A 14,643-nucleotide genomic window follows, 5' to 3' on the forward strand; every position below is an offset into this window, starting at 1 on the left:
AAAAATGTTTTTTTGAACGCAAATAGTGGCACACTCATCTTAGAAAATGTACTATCTTCAGTTTTCTCTATCCCTGTTTTAATCTTTATCCCCATACTTATATTTATCCGCATCTTTATCCGTATCCGTATCCGTATCTTCTTATCTTTATCTTTATCTTTATCTCTCCTTCCTTGTCCTTAACCTTATCCTTATTCTTATAAATATTCTTATCTATATCTATATCTTTATCTTTATCACTATAATTTTAGTTATCCTTATCCTTATCTCTATCCTTATCCTTAGCTTTATTCTTATCCTCATAGTTATCCTTTCCATTATCTTAATTTCAGTCTTAGCCTTAAAGTTAATGTCAGTTGCTTTCATGTTTGACTTATCGTAAGGCTTATCCTTACCCTAAACCTAAGACGTCTTTCGCTGTTCTTACTCGTATTTAATTTATCCCAAAAACCCCTACCTTACACTTCCGCTGCCGGAATACAATCACACTCAGTACAATGCAACAAAGCATACACGCGCCCAATACCGATCCCACAGATACATTCAGCAGGCTCTCCATCGATACAACTTCGGGTGGTTCACCCAGCAAACAAACGCCATGTTGATCACATGTCGTACAACCATCCGGACAGGGTATGCACGAGTAGTTGCTATATCCTTCGGAGGCTTCGACAATATCACCACGAAAACCTTGCAGTGTTGAGTTGGGTAAATAAAAGGATTCACGACAGATGCAAGTGTAAACGTCGCGCGTAGCTGCCGGCTTATTCTCCGTAAGCAGGCAAAATGTGGTATTGCGATCACAGCTGTTAAAGAAAACGGTATAAATTATTCTCTCAGAGAAGTTTTTTTTTTTTTTTTGTAGAAAAAAAGAGTCGAATTTAAAATGTACCCATGCTTTCGTCCGAAGACTTCTTCTAGCCCATCATTGCAAACATCCTCGTCAGCAGCAATAAAGGCGGCAGCACCGATTCTGAAAGCAAATAAAAAAAAAAGTTGAGTGAAAATAGGTGATGATCTCAGCGAGCTAAAGGCTGATGGCTAAAGGCATACATAAATACAGAAATACAAATGTATGTATGTACACTAGGGTGGTGTAAAAATACATTTGAAAAAATTAAAGTCTGATTTTAATGCTTTCACAGCCTAGGAATTTTCTGTTGTTGTTATTTTTATTTCGAAATCAAAAAATATTTAGGGGCCGCTGAAAGGGCTCCAATATATTTTATATGGGGGAAAAATATATATTTATATATATTATATATAGTTTTTTCGATATGGAACCTTGCAGGGTGAAAGCACTAAAAATCTGACACCCTAATGTACACATGTACATACACATATTTATTAATGTACAAAGGAGACGAATCGCTAGCCATTCGCCGCTTGCCACTAGCATTGAATAGTTATATGTATGTAACTTATCCCCAACTCACTTTAATTTGTTTTCAGTAAATGTAATTCGAAACGGCCACAACCAACGTCCTTTCAGCACATTACAATCTCTGAATGGTGCACCCCATTCCTGCGTACCCTCGGTGCTATTCCACGCCACACCCAACTCACGCCAGTAGGAACCAAGAAACGCCTTATTGTGTACCTGATCCGGTGGTATCTGTGGCAAAATGTAAAGTTTAAAGTTTGTATGGCAAGCACATTCATAAATAAATGAGTAATACACCGCTACTCACCGTTACATCATCCCTGAATTTGACCACAACCGTTTGTATACTCGGCGCTGCAATAGCGAACGCCAAGAGATTCTCATCCTCATTCAATGCATAGCTGGCTATGCCATTGGCGCGTCGTCGCAATTCTTCGCGCAGTCCGGAGGTGATTGCCTGCTGCGATGGTGGGCCGGCGCTGCCAAATTTATTCGCTATAAACTCTGTGAATTGGCGGGCGGCATCTTCGGCTATGTCAGAGAAATCGAAGAACTGCAAGGAAAAGTTATAGAAGGAAAGCGCAAAGCGTTAGAATATCATTTAAATAAAAAAGGGAATGCCTGTAGTAGGGATGTTACGAATATTTTCATTCGCATTCGCTTATGCGAACTTATATATGAGCCTCTAAGGAATCGCCACATAGTCGAAAAGGCGGTCTTTTGTATCTCCAAGAAGTGTACCTAACTCACAATGCTCAAGATTCTCTAAGATTGCCTAATGAATGTTAAAGATACATATATTTGAAGTATTCGTGAAACTCTCAATCCAAGGTCAGAAATCCCCATAGAAAGCCATTTAACGTATAATCATCCTCAAAACCGAGCCGACTTATCTGACTCTGTGGCTTCGCTAGGTCAATGCGTTTGATAGCGTAGACAGTTTTGAACGGTTAGAAAACCATCAAAAAATTTTTTTCTCAAATTATGATCAACACATTTCTAATCATTTTAATTTTCGCGATAACTTAAGCGATCCGCCATACGTTGAGGCTGTGAGGATGTGGGAAATTCAGCAACTACGCTCATGAGTCCAAGCTTGGTAGGTTTTTTTTGTACGAACTAACACAAACAAAAGTCTCGTACGTAATACTTGCACCGAATATTATCCGCCTTGTCATCCTTTTCAAGGCACAAAGGGCAAACGGGGTTGTTATGTATGCCAATCACAGTCACATTTGTACCACGAAAAGTGACCAATTGAATGAAGTCTCATCTGCTCAATAAAAGTAAATATCTAGTTAGACCTTCTCAGAATGAAGACAAGATAAGTTTCGCCCCCAGCAGTCCGTCGACCAAGAAAGGAGATGTTAACTTAATTTAAGACTAAATTTGTATACTGATTGCATCTGAGAATTGAGACCAACATTTAAGAATAGTTCTAATTTAAATATTTGTATAAGTACAGACATATTTTTAGGCCAAATATAGTAGATTCTTAATCACGTAAAAAAAAGCATTAATACAATGTATGTACTCATATTCGAAATTTATCGTTTATGTGTTTAAGTTCTTCTCATAACATACACATATGTATGTACATATGTTCTACTAATTACGTTCGCACGTTTTTTTAGCATTGTATAGGTAATCACCGAAAATATTTCTAAATATAACTTCTGATTTAATTTCACAATAGTTAACTTGGCACGTGGGTGCCACCTTGTCTTGTGCACATGAATTGGCTGCCATCTGGAAACACGCAAAGTTTAATGGAGATTTATCATGAGACCATACCATCACACATGCATACATACATATGTACATACATAAGTAAATACTGTCTGCTAGTCATAGCCAGCTTTGAAACTCTCCTCTCTGAAAAACATGAAGAAAATACTAACTCTTATACATTCACTATACATTCATATACAAAAGTACATAAGTATGTATGTATGTGCATTTTAGTTAACGGAAAAGTATTTTCAGACAGTTTTTCTCATACAAAATCAGTGCAAACACGAGGCTATTACCACACATTTTTAATAGACTATATGTACGCATCCTGTTTATTTCATACACATGAATGTATGAACATTAGGGCGGGTCAATTTGTTCTAAAAAAATATAACCGAAAAAAGTCCATGGAAACATATTTAGCTCTAAAATAGATTTCAATTCTCCGTATTTTTAATTTTAGTTATTAATCCCTACCCAAATTTCGTTTTTTCATTCCTGGTAACATTTTTTTTGGAAGAAAATGTATCTATGTGGGTTTTGGGTACTATAAATTAATTTCTAATGTTTATTTTACTCAAATCCACCGCTAGAGAGCATGACATGGCAAAGTTTATCAATTTGATTATTTTTAATGTAAATACATCAATGTTCCCTAGCTATCCCTAAAAAATTTTAGCAATTATTTTACTTTAAGTTATTAGAAAGACACAAAAGTATTTAGCAATAAAAACATAATAAAACAAAACTTGATCAGTCGAATGCTCCAGAAAGAATTCTAAATCATACAATGCAGTGCATTATACATGGATAAATCACTACAATTTTATTAATCGAAGGAAACGAAATACAAAATCAAGAAAAATCAATTAAGAATTTGCTTTTATTTAATATTTCAAATGAGTATTAAGTAGTGCGTTGTTATGCTTTTAGTTTAAATTTAAGTGTTTTGTAGATATATTGTTTTTTTTTTAAATAATAGCTTTCAAGTTTCCCATGGATGGATGGATAGGCGCATATACTAGACATATATTAGGGCGGGTCTATTTTTATGGGAGATATTTTCGACTATGCGCGGTAAGCACAGAAGCAAATTTGCCGAAGAAACCATGGGTCTATAATCAATTTGGAGCTATGCTTCCTGGGACTTATTTGTTCCAGAGTTACCAGTAGAATACATTAGTCGCCGAAACAAAGTAGAAAAAAATTATAATCACTCATTTGGGAAAATTTATTTTGAGTTTGTGATTTAACTTAAATCATATTGCTTCGAATGGATTCGTTACGTTTGAGTTACGTCTAAACTATTGTATTTTCTCTAGACAAACTAAAAATCTGTAACAAGTTGCTGCTTGCAGGGTAGCAGAAGTAGAATTAATGCGATTACTATAAACAAAAACTTTTCAAAAGTTTTAAATGAAGAGCAATCTTGGGTAATAAAATATTTAATTTCACTGAAACACTCTTCTGTTTACTTCCATATCTGAAATAAGGGGATATATGTGTGTATATGGGGTATTCTAGCCTAATTCCGAGTTCATTCCTAATTTTTTATGTCAGGGAGGCCTGTCTCAATTGGTACTATAATTGAGAGAGCCGTTTTTTTTTTGAATAAAACGTTCCTTTTAAATGCCCATAACTTAGCGAAAAATAGCCCAATTTCATTTTAGGAATGTTAAACAAAAAACCCTATTTCTATATAATGTCTATAAAACTTTTTCATTTGTATATAAAATGTTGATTTCCAAAAAAAAAAAGTACTGATCGATTTTCTTGAAATTTTTTTAAAAATTTTTAAATTAATGAAAAACTCAATGCACAAAATAGATCTCATTGTTAACTCATTATTGGATTACGCTTAAAAGTTGTGGAATGAGTGAAAGTTTTTCGGAAAAACTTTTCGAGAAAATCGATCCAGATTTTTTCTGTATTAAAAAATTTTAAAATTTTTAGAAATACGGTTTTGACAATTTTTTTCGATATTGTATTCCAAGAGTTTTTTTATGAAAATTAAAAAAAAAAATGTTCCCAATCGGGCCAATCTCTATTTTGAAAATGTTTTGTTTCAAAAGGACTTTGAAAGTGAAAAATTAAAAAAATGGTCCCATTTTTCGCAAAGTTATGGCGCTTGAAAACAGATCTTTTTTTTCAAAAATCGATATTTCGGAAATACATATTTCAATGTTTAAAACGTTCTTGCCTGTTAGGGAAGAATAGCAATAGCGGTCGTCTTCAGGCAAACATTAAAATGTTTGTTTATTTCCACTACAAGAAAAGAATTCGTATGCATGGCTGAAGTTTAATTTCCCAAAAGTAATCTCAGTAATTAAAGACAACATATCTATTCATATATTTCAATATTAACATTAGCTCTGTTTTGAAATAATCCATCATCTCCCAGCTGATATCAATCAAAAGAGAAACGAGCATACTGACGGTGGTCACCAAAAACCCAGGCAACTACGAGTATAAATGGTTAGCTTTTATGGTTATTGAACTGTGTAGAAACATACATACACACATACATTTTTTCAGATATATATGCATGCAAGTACAGAAGTACATTCGTACATAAAGAGTAAAAATTAATTTGTACATATTTATCTTTACATCAGCATTGGTGCAATAAAAACAGCCACAAACATTTGCTCGCCCATGAGCAACAACAAAAAGCAAAATACCTAAAGCAAATAACAACAGAACCACAAAAGCGTTAAGGCAAACGAAAGCGAACACACAGCGGCAGAAATAACAACAACCAGAGCAGCAGCAGCAGCAGCATCAAAACACTGACAGCTGTGAAGGAGGGACTCGCAATTTAAACGCAATGGCATTCTTGTTAGTTAGTGATGATGATCGTGGGTCGCTCGTGGGCCCATGGTGAGTGTGGTGTGTGTGTGGTGTAGGATTGGTGGCCTTTGGTGAGTAAGCGAATTCCTTGTATGCATGAGTGATTTACATACCAACATGTGAAAGCATACCTTGCAGAAAAAATTATGAATTGATAAAAAATAATAACCAGCTTGTAGTTAGATTTTTTGTGGGATTTCTATAAAACTAGTGAACCCGCATGGCGTTAAAATGTCCAAAACTTCATTTCAAAAAATGGCAACCCTCCTAAGTAAATGAATAATTTGAATGTATCTTTTTAAACACGTGGCAACCCTCTTCAAACATTCCAAATGGTCAAACTAAAGATTTCTTAACATTCTTTCGGTTGACTGCGGTATTTTTATATTCCATTTACTTCTTGTATTACTTAATTGAGTTAGACCTTTCAAACAGGTGGCAGCCCTATTTAAATGTATTTTCAAGCTTAATCCTTGTTAACTCTCCTTCGCCTGACTTAGCGATACATATTTTAATTAACTAATGAATTAATAGAATTTGATTTTTTAGACATGTGGCAACCCCGCTAAGTACAGTAAAAGTTTTTCAAAGCCCCCTCGATTGATACCCATATTTTAATAATACAATAAACTTATTAAATAATTTGAAATTAACTTTTTAAACAGGTGGCAACCCTTTTTCAACACCTCAAAAAAATTCTTTGCGTTCAAACTAAAGATTTCTTAACACTCCTTCGTTTGACATCCATATTTTGATGTTTTATATAACTTGTGTATAAGTAAACTAAATTCGACATTTCAAGCAGGTGGCAACCCTCTTCAAAATATTTTCAAACTACTACTTTCTGAAACCCCTTTCGTTTGGTACCCATATGGTGATACATATTTTTCTTACCTAATATGATTTTTTAAACAGGTGGCAACCCTCCTTTAGTTCAGCTAAGAAACAAAGCTTTTCAAAACCGTTTTGGTAGATCCCCTTTTTTTTATTTGATTATTTTTTTTATTAGTCTGAATATATTTTTTTAAAAGGTGGCAACTCTTTTTAAAAAAGTAAAACCTTATCGCAGCTACAGTCCAAACCTTTAAATTTGACACCTCATTTTGGAGAATCGAACGAACTTTCTGCGCTTCACAAATACTTTTTCGAATTGAGGACAAATAAAAGGAAGCTCGAAATTTTATATTATCATTTTGAAGTTGTCTTACGGAATTTGAATACGGGACGACCTACATCAGAATATGTAAACAAATATGAAATGTAATAAAATAAAGTAAATAAATAAAAATGGTAAAAAAAACAAAAATATATTTTGTTTTTCTTATTGACATTTTATGTCCAAAAGTAGCTAGTTCCAAGTTAGTTGACTATTTCGCGGCCATCAGCATAGAAAAATAGTTAGTTTTCCTCAAAGTAATCATACAGACAATAGTGACCTTTAGTTCCCTTCTAATCAACTTCAAGTTAACTTATAGTTAGATACATTTCCCGCAGGGTAGTTATGGTGAATGTAAACATACACACATACATACACATTTGTTCAGCTGGTGAAATGAGCAAAGGAAAAAATGCAGAGAATATACATATATATATATGTGCATATGCAAATGTATGTATGTCAACACAACCGAAAACTATCAATAAAAACAAATGAAAATTCTTGTATTTACATATAAGCGTATACGCTTAACATGAAAACACAGCGTTGCAGCACGACTAGCAATCCCAAAATGTACATAAGCGCAACATAAATAACGCGAACGAACAATCGAAATGTTTAAAACAAAAAAAAAAAAACACTAAAATAAAACTTCCCCCAACTTGGCTAGGAGTGGCGCCAGTGAATACTTTAAACCAGTTGAAATGTTCGTAAGTACACTATTTTCAAGCGTGCATACATACATATGCTTGCATAATATATAAGGAGATGTTATGCACATAACGGCGCACATTGGTATAATTCGCTAAAGTGCAGACGAAGGACATACATAAAAGTTCCTTAGCTAGTGCTGTGTGTTTAAGAGCCGTGCATTAAGAGAATGCATTATGATTGCAAAAAAAAACGATAGTCAGCACTCAAGCGGAAGGCAATGTTGCGAGGTTGCGTATACGCCAGCGCGCCCAATGAAGTTTATTACCAGCTATGCATGCACCTATGTATGTCCTTACATATTTGTATTTTCATGACATTCTTTACCTTATTTATTAGCAATTGTTTTAATTACAAAGTGTTTGTGCTCGGAAGATAAGAATAATTTGTAAATGTACTAATTAACTACGTAGCTTTATACTGCTATCACTAATCCTTTCCTTTATGCTTTAGTACAAAAAGCAAATATATTCTAGTGTACACAGGAAACAAAGTGGTAACCTTAGGTGGCTTCCTAGACACATAGGAGGCTCTCAATAATACAAAATACTCTCTATAAGAGGAATGCGTCCCACGCAAATAAAAGTTGACGCTACCACATGCTAATAATACCATAGAAAAGTGCCAAATGGAGCAGAAATAAAATAGGTGTGTGTGTGTACCAAGTACTTTGAAAATTTTGATGTCTGAGTCAGATTCAGTTACTAAACTATGTACGTAAATAAATAGGTTAGGCTAGAAATTAAACATTAATTAAGTTTGATTTTATTTTGTTTAACGACTTTTTCATAATCAAATCACTTCCGCAATAGTTCAGAAAAATTTCTCGAAAGGGCCTCGCACAACACTTCAAATGCTCCTGAAATGGCCCCTTACTAGTCCAAAAATGATCACAAACCAATTCCGAAATGCTCCTAAAATAGTCATGACATATCCCGAAATGGTCCTGAATTAGTCCCGAAATATTCCTCAACTACTCCTACACTAGGACCAAAATGATCCCAAGCTAGTTTCGAAATGGTCTTGAAATAGCCCAGAACTAGTATCGAAATGGTCCAGAACTTGTCCCAAAATGGCCCTCGAATAGTCGCGAAATAATCCTGCATAGGTTCCGAAACGGTCCGAAATGATGCCGGACAAGTGCCGAAACGATCCCGAAATGGGCCTGAACTAAAAGTGAACTTGGCGCGAATGTTCTTCTGCACTCACCTCAGGGACTAGCTAAGTTGACATGCGTTTTCCGAGGTTTTGCCTCATTTAATATACTGATCGCTCAAGACGTGCCATGGCGTATGAGCAGTAGCGTGGGCTCAAAATCCGCTTTTTTAGAATCTTGATTGGTAATAGCAAAAATATGGTTCATTAAGCTCTAAAAAAAATCTGTGTGAAATGTGAAAATTTTTGGTCAATCTCCTTGGCCCGTCCAAGTCCATCAAAGTTCAAGTACTAAACATTTTTTTTAGTCAAAAAATGTATTAATTAATTAATTAATTTTTATTTTTTGAGCATATTGAACTTTGATGGACTTGGGCGAGCCAGGATAATGACCAAAAAATTCCAAATTACATACAGATTTTTTTTAGAGCATAATGAACCTTATTTTTGCTATTACCAATCAAAATTCTAACAATAAGGGGATTTTCGGCCAACGCTAATGAGCAGGTATACTGCAGCAGATGGCTTTCTTCCATCCAGGAAATATATGTACATATGTACAAACAGGTGTTCTGTTCCCTCCTCTACATAAATAAATAGCAGTCTAATCTTCTCTAATTTGGGGTATATGAGCGAGACAATTTTGATATTTTTTAATACAGTTTTAGTTCAAGGGCAGGGGGAATTCCTGTATAAAGCTTTTTTTTAGTAGAAATTGAAAGCTTATCCGTGGCTGCTGCTGCTTGAAGAGTCCATTCTAAAGATAAATTACTCCAAGGCCGTAATTTATCCAGCGACGAACAGACCACGGGCGGACGATCTTGCTGTAGAGGCACAATAGTTAGAGTAATCAAGCCTTATTCCTCCAAGGGTGAACGAACCAAGGTTTGGATTTTTCCTTTTTCTAAATGGTCGAAACAGCTTTTTACACAAAAGTGCTGCCGACATTAAATATGGATTCTATTGATTGGTGTTCACGAAGCACATCGTCGATCCAACCAACCGTGGTCTATACCTCTTTGCATCACTGCCATCGAAATAGAATCATAGGCAGCGAAAGATGCCATAACGTTCAAGAATCTCCTTAGTTTCGAAAATGGCTTCGAATCTACTAATGGAATATGGGTAGGTCAAAAAGTCTCTCTGAAGTTAGAGAATGCGGAAAGTTTTGCTTATACTTATAGGTAACGAGGAGTCCATTGAAAAACTTTCTCTTCCGCTTCACTAGAGAACGTAAGGTTTCATCAAAATGATTAATGAATAAAATATAGAAATCATAATATTCTGATGTTTCAATGATCTAAAGATACAATTTTTTTCCAATAAAAAAATTTATAAAAAAAAAAAAATATATATATATAAAGGACGTTTATTTTCTGTTCTTGGCTTGAACCTTTCAAACTCTTACTCACTTATTGCCGTGCATTGTAAAATAAAATGAAAGAAATAGTTCAACCGTAACGCAATCAATCAAACCAAACTACATGTGCGCCAATTATGGAACGATTAATGAATTATGGCTTACTAATTGCAATTAATTTTACATAATGGCTTTGTATTTAAGTGAACAATAAAAATTAATGGCAGGTATTTATTAATTAAGAGTTGGTTATTCATCACTTAGCCATCGAAAAGGAACTTTTGTAGATGTACATACCTACATACATATATACATATGTAGATACATATTCACATGAACAAATGCATGTGAATTCGCTAAGGGAAGCGAGCCATGTCTTAATAAACTTTTTTATACTTAACAGCAAGATGATTTTTTATTAAAGGCTTGGCCGCGCTGCTCTTACAATTTGAGGCATGCGTGTTGAAATTGTCATACAAATTCAGAGGCCTACGATCTCACGTCTGCACCTCTGAATGGCAAGTTATTTAATTATTTTATTAACAGCAATACACATGATAATTTGGGAGAGCGACCGCTTCTAGAAATTTTTTTTGAAATGAAACTTCTTTAGCGGCGTACAGTGGTCTGAGAGTAGCAGAATGTCCAAGTTTCGAAATAGCCAACTAAGTGGTTGCCTCGACTTTGGTAATTGAAAGATCGGTTCAACTCAACTCAGAACTCAATCTTTATACGTTGAATTTTTAACATTTTGCGGACCAGACTGCACCTCAACGTGATTGATATTTCTTAGTAACCCACTGACTGATAGTAACCCTGCAAAAATTTCATGACCAGGTGGTCCACTGGGTCGTTGTTTTAATGTATGAGCGAAAGGCCCAGGTTCCATACTAGTAACTTGTTATGCTGACCTGGACCACTTCAAACGTAAACAACTGATATATGTGTTGAACACCCCAACTCTTCGTGGCCGATCGGCAATATGATTCGGTTGCCGAATGTGCCATGGTCCAAAAGGAGTAGTTGTCTAGGTGGTTCCATGTTATGCAGCGTTGGACCAGAGGTGGTCAGGTCCAATGACATCGCAATGTTAATGTAACCATATTTTCGCCATATATTTGGACCATTTTGGTTACTAGTGTTGGTTACAAGGTAGTGTGGTCCTGTACTAGTACTTAACCTTTAACGGTTTACGTTGCTATGCGGAAAGTTCAATCAGTTAAGCACTTATTGATCCACACATGTAGCAGTAGTTTTTGGAGAGGCGTCCTAATACATACATACATAAGTACGATTTATAGATGACATCATTATCGATATATGTAGTTGTAACATGACAATGTAAACTTTACATTGTAAACATACACGCTCAAACATACATACATACACGCAAAGTATACAATAAGTAAACTTCTTAATTCTAATATAAATGTGTAAGCGTTAAATTGTGATATATAAGCGCATGTATGCACATATGTGTGTATGTATGTTAACAGGTCTTAAGTTATAAGCATGTGAGGATTTAGCTTATGATATCGTAAAAGTGCTGTAATGGGAGACTGATGAAAAGTTTTTGTTTGTTTTTGTAATGTTATTCTTATCCAAAAGGTAGACAGGTTATTGAGTTGTTGTATGAAATATTGCAGTAGTAGATATACTATGTATGTATGTATGTATACATATACCACTATTTCCCAGTAGCGAAAATGGTCACTGGTCACACATCGTCACTAATGGAGATTTGGTGACATCGTCGCTCTAGCTGTGAATCCTAAGCGACATATAGCTGACCGTGACACTGGTGAGAATGTCATGCAGGTGTACTCCTATCTAAGACGTATAACAGACAATGTCTTGCAGCGGTCACTTATAAAAAGTTCATTGCAGGACGAAACGGAGCCCAAAGTCATTGAAGACTTGATATGGCCGTACAAGACACTTAAGTGACTAATTCATGACATTCGCTACGGGGTTAGGTATAGGTTGTTTATACTTTACTTTTGCATATATTTTACACATTTCTACTCATACAAACATACATATGTATGTACTTAGGTAAATATATAAACATTTAAATGTACTGGCATGTAGCTAAGGCATATACATATACATATATATGCATAAATATCTCCTTGTGCTTGTGTGACGATGAGCTTCCATGTTAGCAAATACTTAGTCCTTTTTGACTGATTGAACACTTGATGGTATGATTAATTTACGAGCGCTTGCACAGCAGTGAACAAATGTGCTACATATGTATGAGTACACTAGGGTGGTCCTTAAAAAAAAAGAACGATTTTTTCAGTCTCACCTCCTCAATACGTAATACCACGGTCACAGATATCACATATAAATTTTGGTGCCGATTGGAATCGGTTATGACGTCTTCATAGGGTAATCTGAACTTCAACCCCTGTGCGCCACGCCTTAATCGACTTCAATCGGGGCAAAAAATTTATACGTAATATCTTCGATGATAGTAGCATCGACGTAGGGGTTGAGGCTTTTAGGAAATCTGATATAAAAATTTGCTTCCAACATTTAAGGACCGCCCCTAGAATATACCATATGCATACCGCGGTGAAAATAAAAGCAAGCTTGCATTATTTGTATTCAAATATACTCAGTAGAGATATCATTAAACGTAATTGCAATTGCTCTCTCCCCATTCTGGTGCCACCTATTCACAATTGAAAAGCGCTTATAAATAATAATTTTATTTATGGAATGGTAGTTTGAAAAAGCCAGGTTCCAATTAGCAAATCCCGTGCTGTCAGTCAAAAATAAATATAAGAAATTTGTTAAAATTATGTAGTGGCAATGGTTAGGTGGTTGGCAGTGCGGGATACCATTCCGCAGGGCCTAGCTTCCAACCAACAGCACAGCAGTCGCTAAGGCAATGTGCATAACCAGAATTATGCATTATGGGAATTATTGTGGTAAAATCATTAAATCTATATAAATTTATTTCTAAATATTTATTAAAACTATAGACACTAATTTTTGTCTTGCTTGCAAGTTATCACAAATAATTCCACGATTGCTTAAATTGTTTTTTAATACATATATTTATATTTCCACATGTATGTGTGTATATGTGAAAACTCTGCATTACCACAAGCATAGTCATAGCCATAGCCATGGAAGTGCATTAAAATTCTAAGCTGCTACGACTTACATACGTTAAGATTTTCTGAATATTTCTGAATTAAATGAGTGGCTTTTTGGAGCGTATGAGCAACGCCAGGCATACAAACAAACTGAGTATACAATATTTCTGTGTTAGAAATGCAAATGAAAAAGGAATATTTGCGTATGGATACTTGTAAATTTAAGATAACCACTAGCAAGTGGTAAACCTAAGCACACAGGAAGATATGAATTAAACTTTTGTACATACATATGCATATTTGTAATTAGAAATATACATATGATTATACATACATACATTAGTGTGGTCCAAAAATACATAAAAATCAACTTGTTTGATATTTCCTGCTGCCACTCCCCAGAACTGAAGAATATCAAAAATAAAGAGACACGTATTTTTTTTTTTTAATTATAAATTCTGTTAATATTTACCCGTGCCGCCGGCGCTTTGATGTTTCCCCATGTACTTTATATAGGAAAAATAAATTTTTTCGTAGAATTGCTATAAAATCGTCAAAAATAAATATTTTTTGATCGAATAAGACTGTTTCCCTTCAGAAGTCTTCAAAAAAATAACACTATGATGCTTATTTAACTAAAAAATATTACTAAGTGTGTTTTAATAACCGATAATCCAATCTGTTATATAATATAAATTAGTTATTTTATGTTTTAATTTTTTTTCTTTAATTTTACTCGATTATTTCTATAAGCATATGGTAACAATTTTTAAAAATAGGGTTGCCGAATATTTGAAAATTTAAAATTATTTAAAGCTCAATAAAATAATTAAGTTTTTTCTTCAAACCTAAAAGCGTTTGAAAAGATTTAAAAACATTTTTGCGCGGGGTTGCCACCTTGGAAGTGGAGTGCAAAAAAGAATTAAACACATCAATTGAGCAGTTCGTGCGTGATGCGGTTATGAAAACATAAAATAACTAATTTTTGTATATAACAGATAACAGACAATTTTTTGGACCACCCTAATGTATATATTACATGCAAGTATTTAAACCTCTGCACAGTCATAGTCCAAATATACATAAGTATGAAATGCATGTTCTAAACTGTTAAACATACTCATATATTTGTTCTTTGTTTTAAACCAGGAATTTATCCTCTCACTTTCACTCGTCTTCA

General features: G+C 34.5%; 1 protein-coding gene across 8 annotated transcripts in view; it reads right to left on the reverse strand.

Moving 5' to 3' along the window:
- LOC118741125 overlaps nt 1-14,643 on the reverse strand; it is a 127,000-nt gene that overhangs the window by 18,143 nt on the left and 94,214 nt on the right. For all 8 annotated transcript variants that reach the window (XM_036472966.1, XM_036472964.1, XM_036472965.1 and 5 more), the window contains 4 exons: nt 1,692-1,937; nt 1,437-1,615; nt 893-973; nt 458-806 (listed from right to left, as the gene is read on the reverse strand). In XM_036472966.1, the coding sequence (XP_036328859.1) occupies nt 458-806; nt 893-973; nt 1,437-1,615; nt 1,692-1,937 (855 nt within the window). The remainder of the gene's footprint in view (nt 1-457; nt 807-892; nt 974-1,436; nt 1,616-1,691; nt 1,938-14,643) is intronic.

The sequence above is a fragment of the Rhagoletis pomonella genome, unplaced genomic scaffold (genome assembly GCF_013731165.1).
Source record: "Rhagoletis pomonella isolate Grant_MI unplaced genomic scaffold, Rhpom_1.0 Rhpom_scaffold_00006, whole genome shotgun sequence".
In the NCBI taxonomy this organism is placed as follows: Eukaryota; Metazoa; Arthropoda; class Insecta; order Diptera; family Tephritidae; genus Rhagoletis; species Rhagoletis pomonella.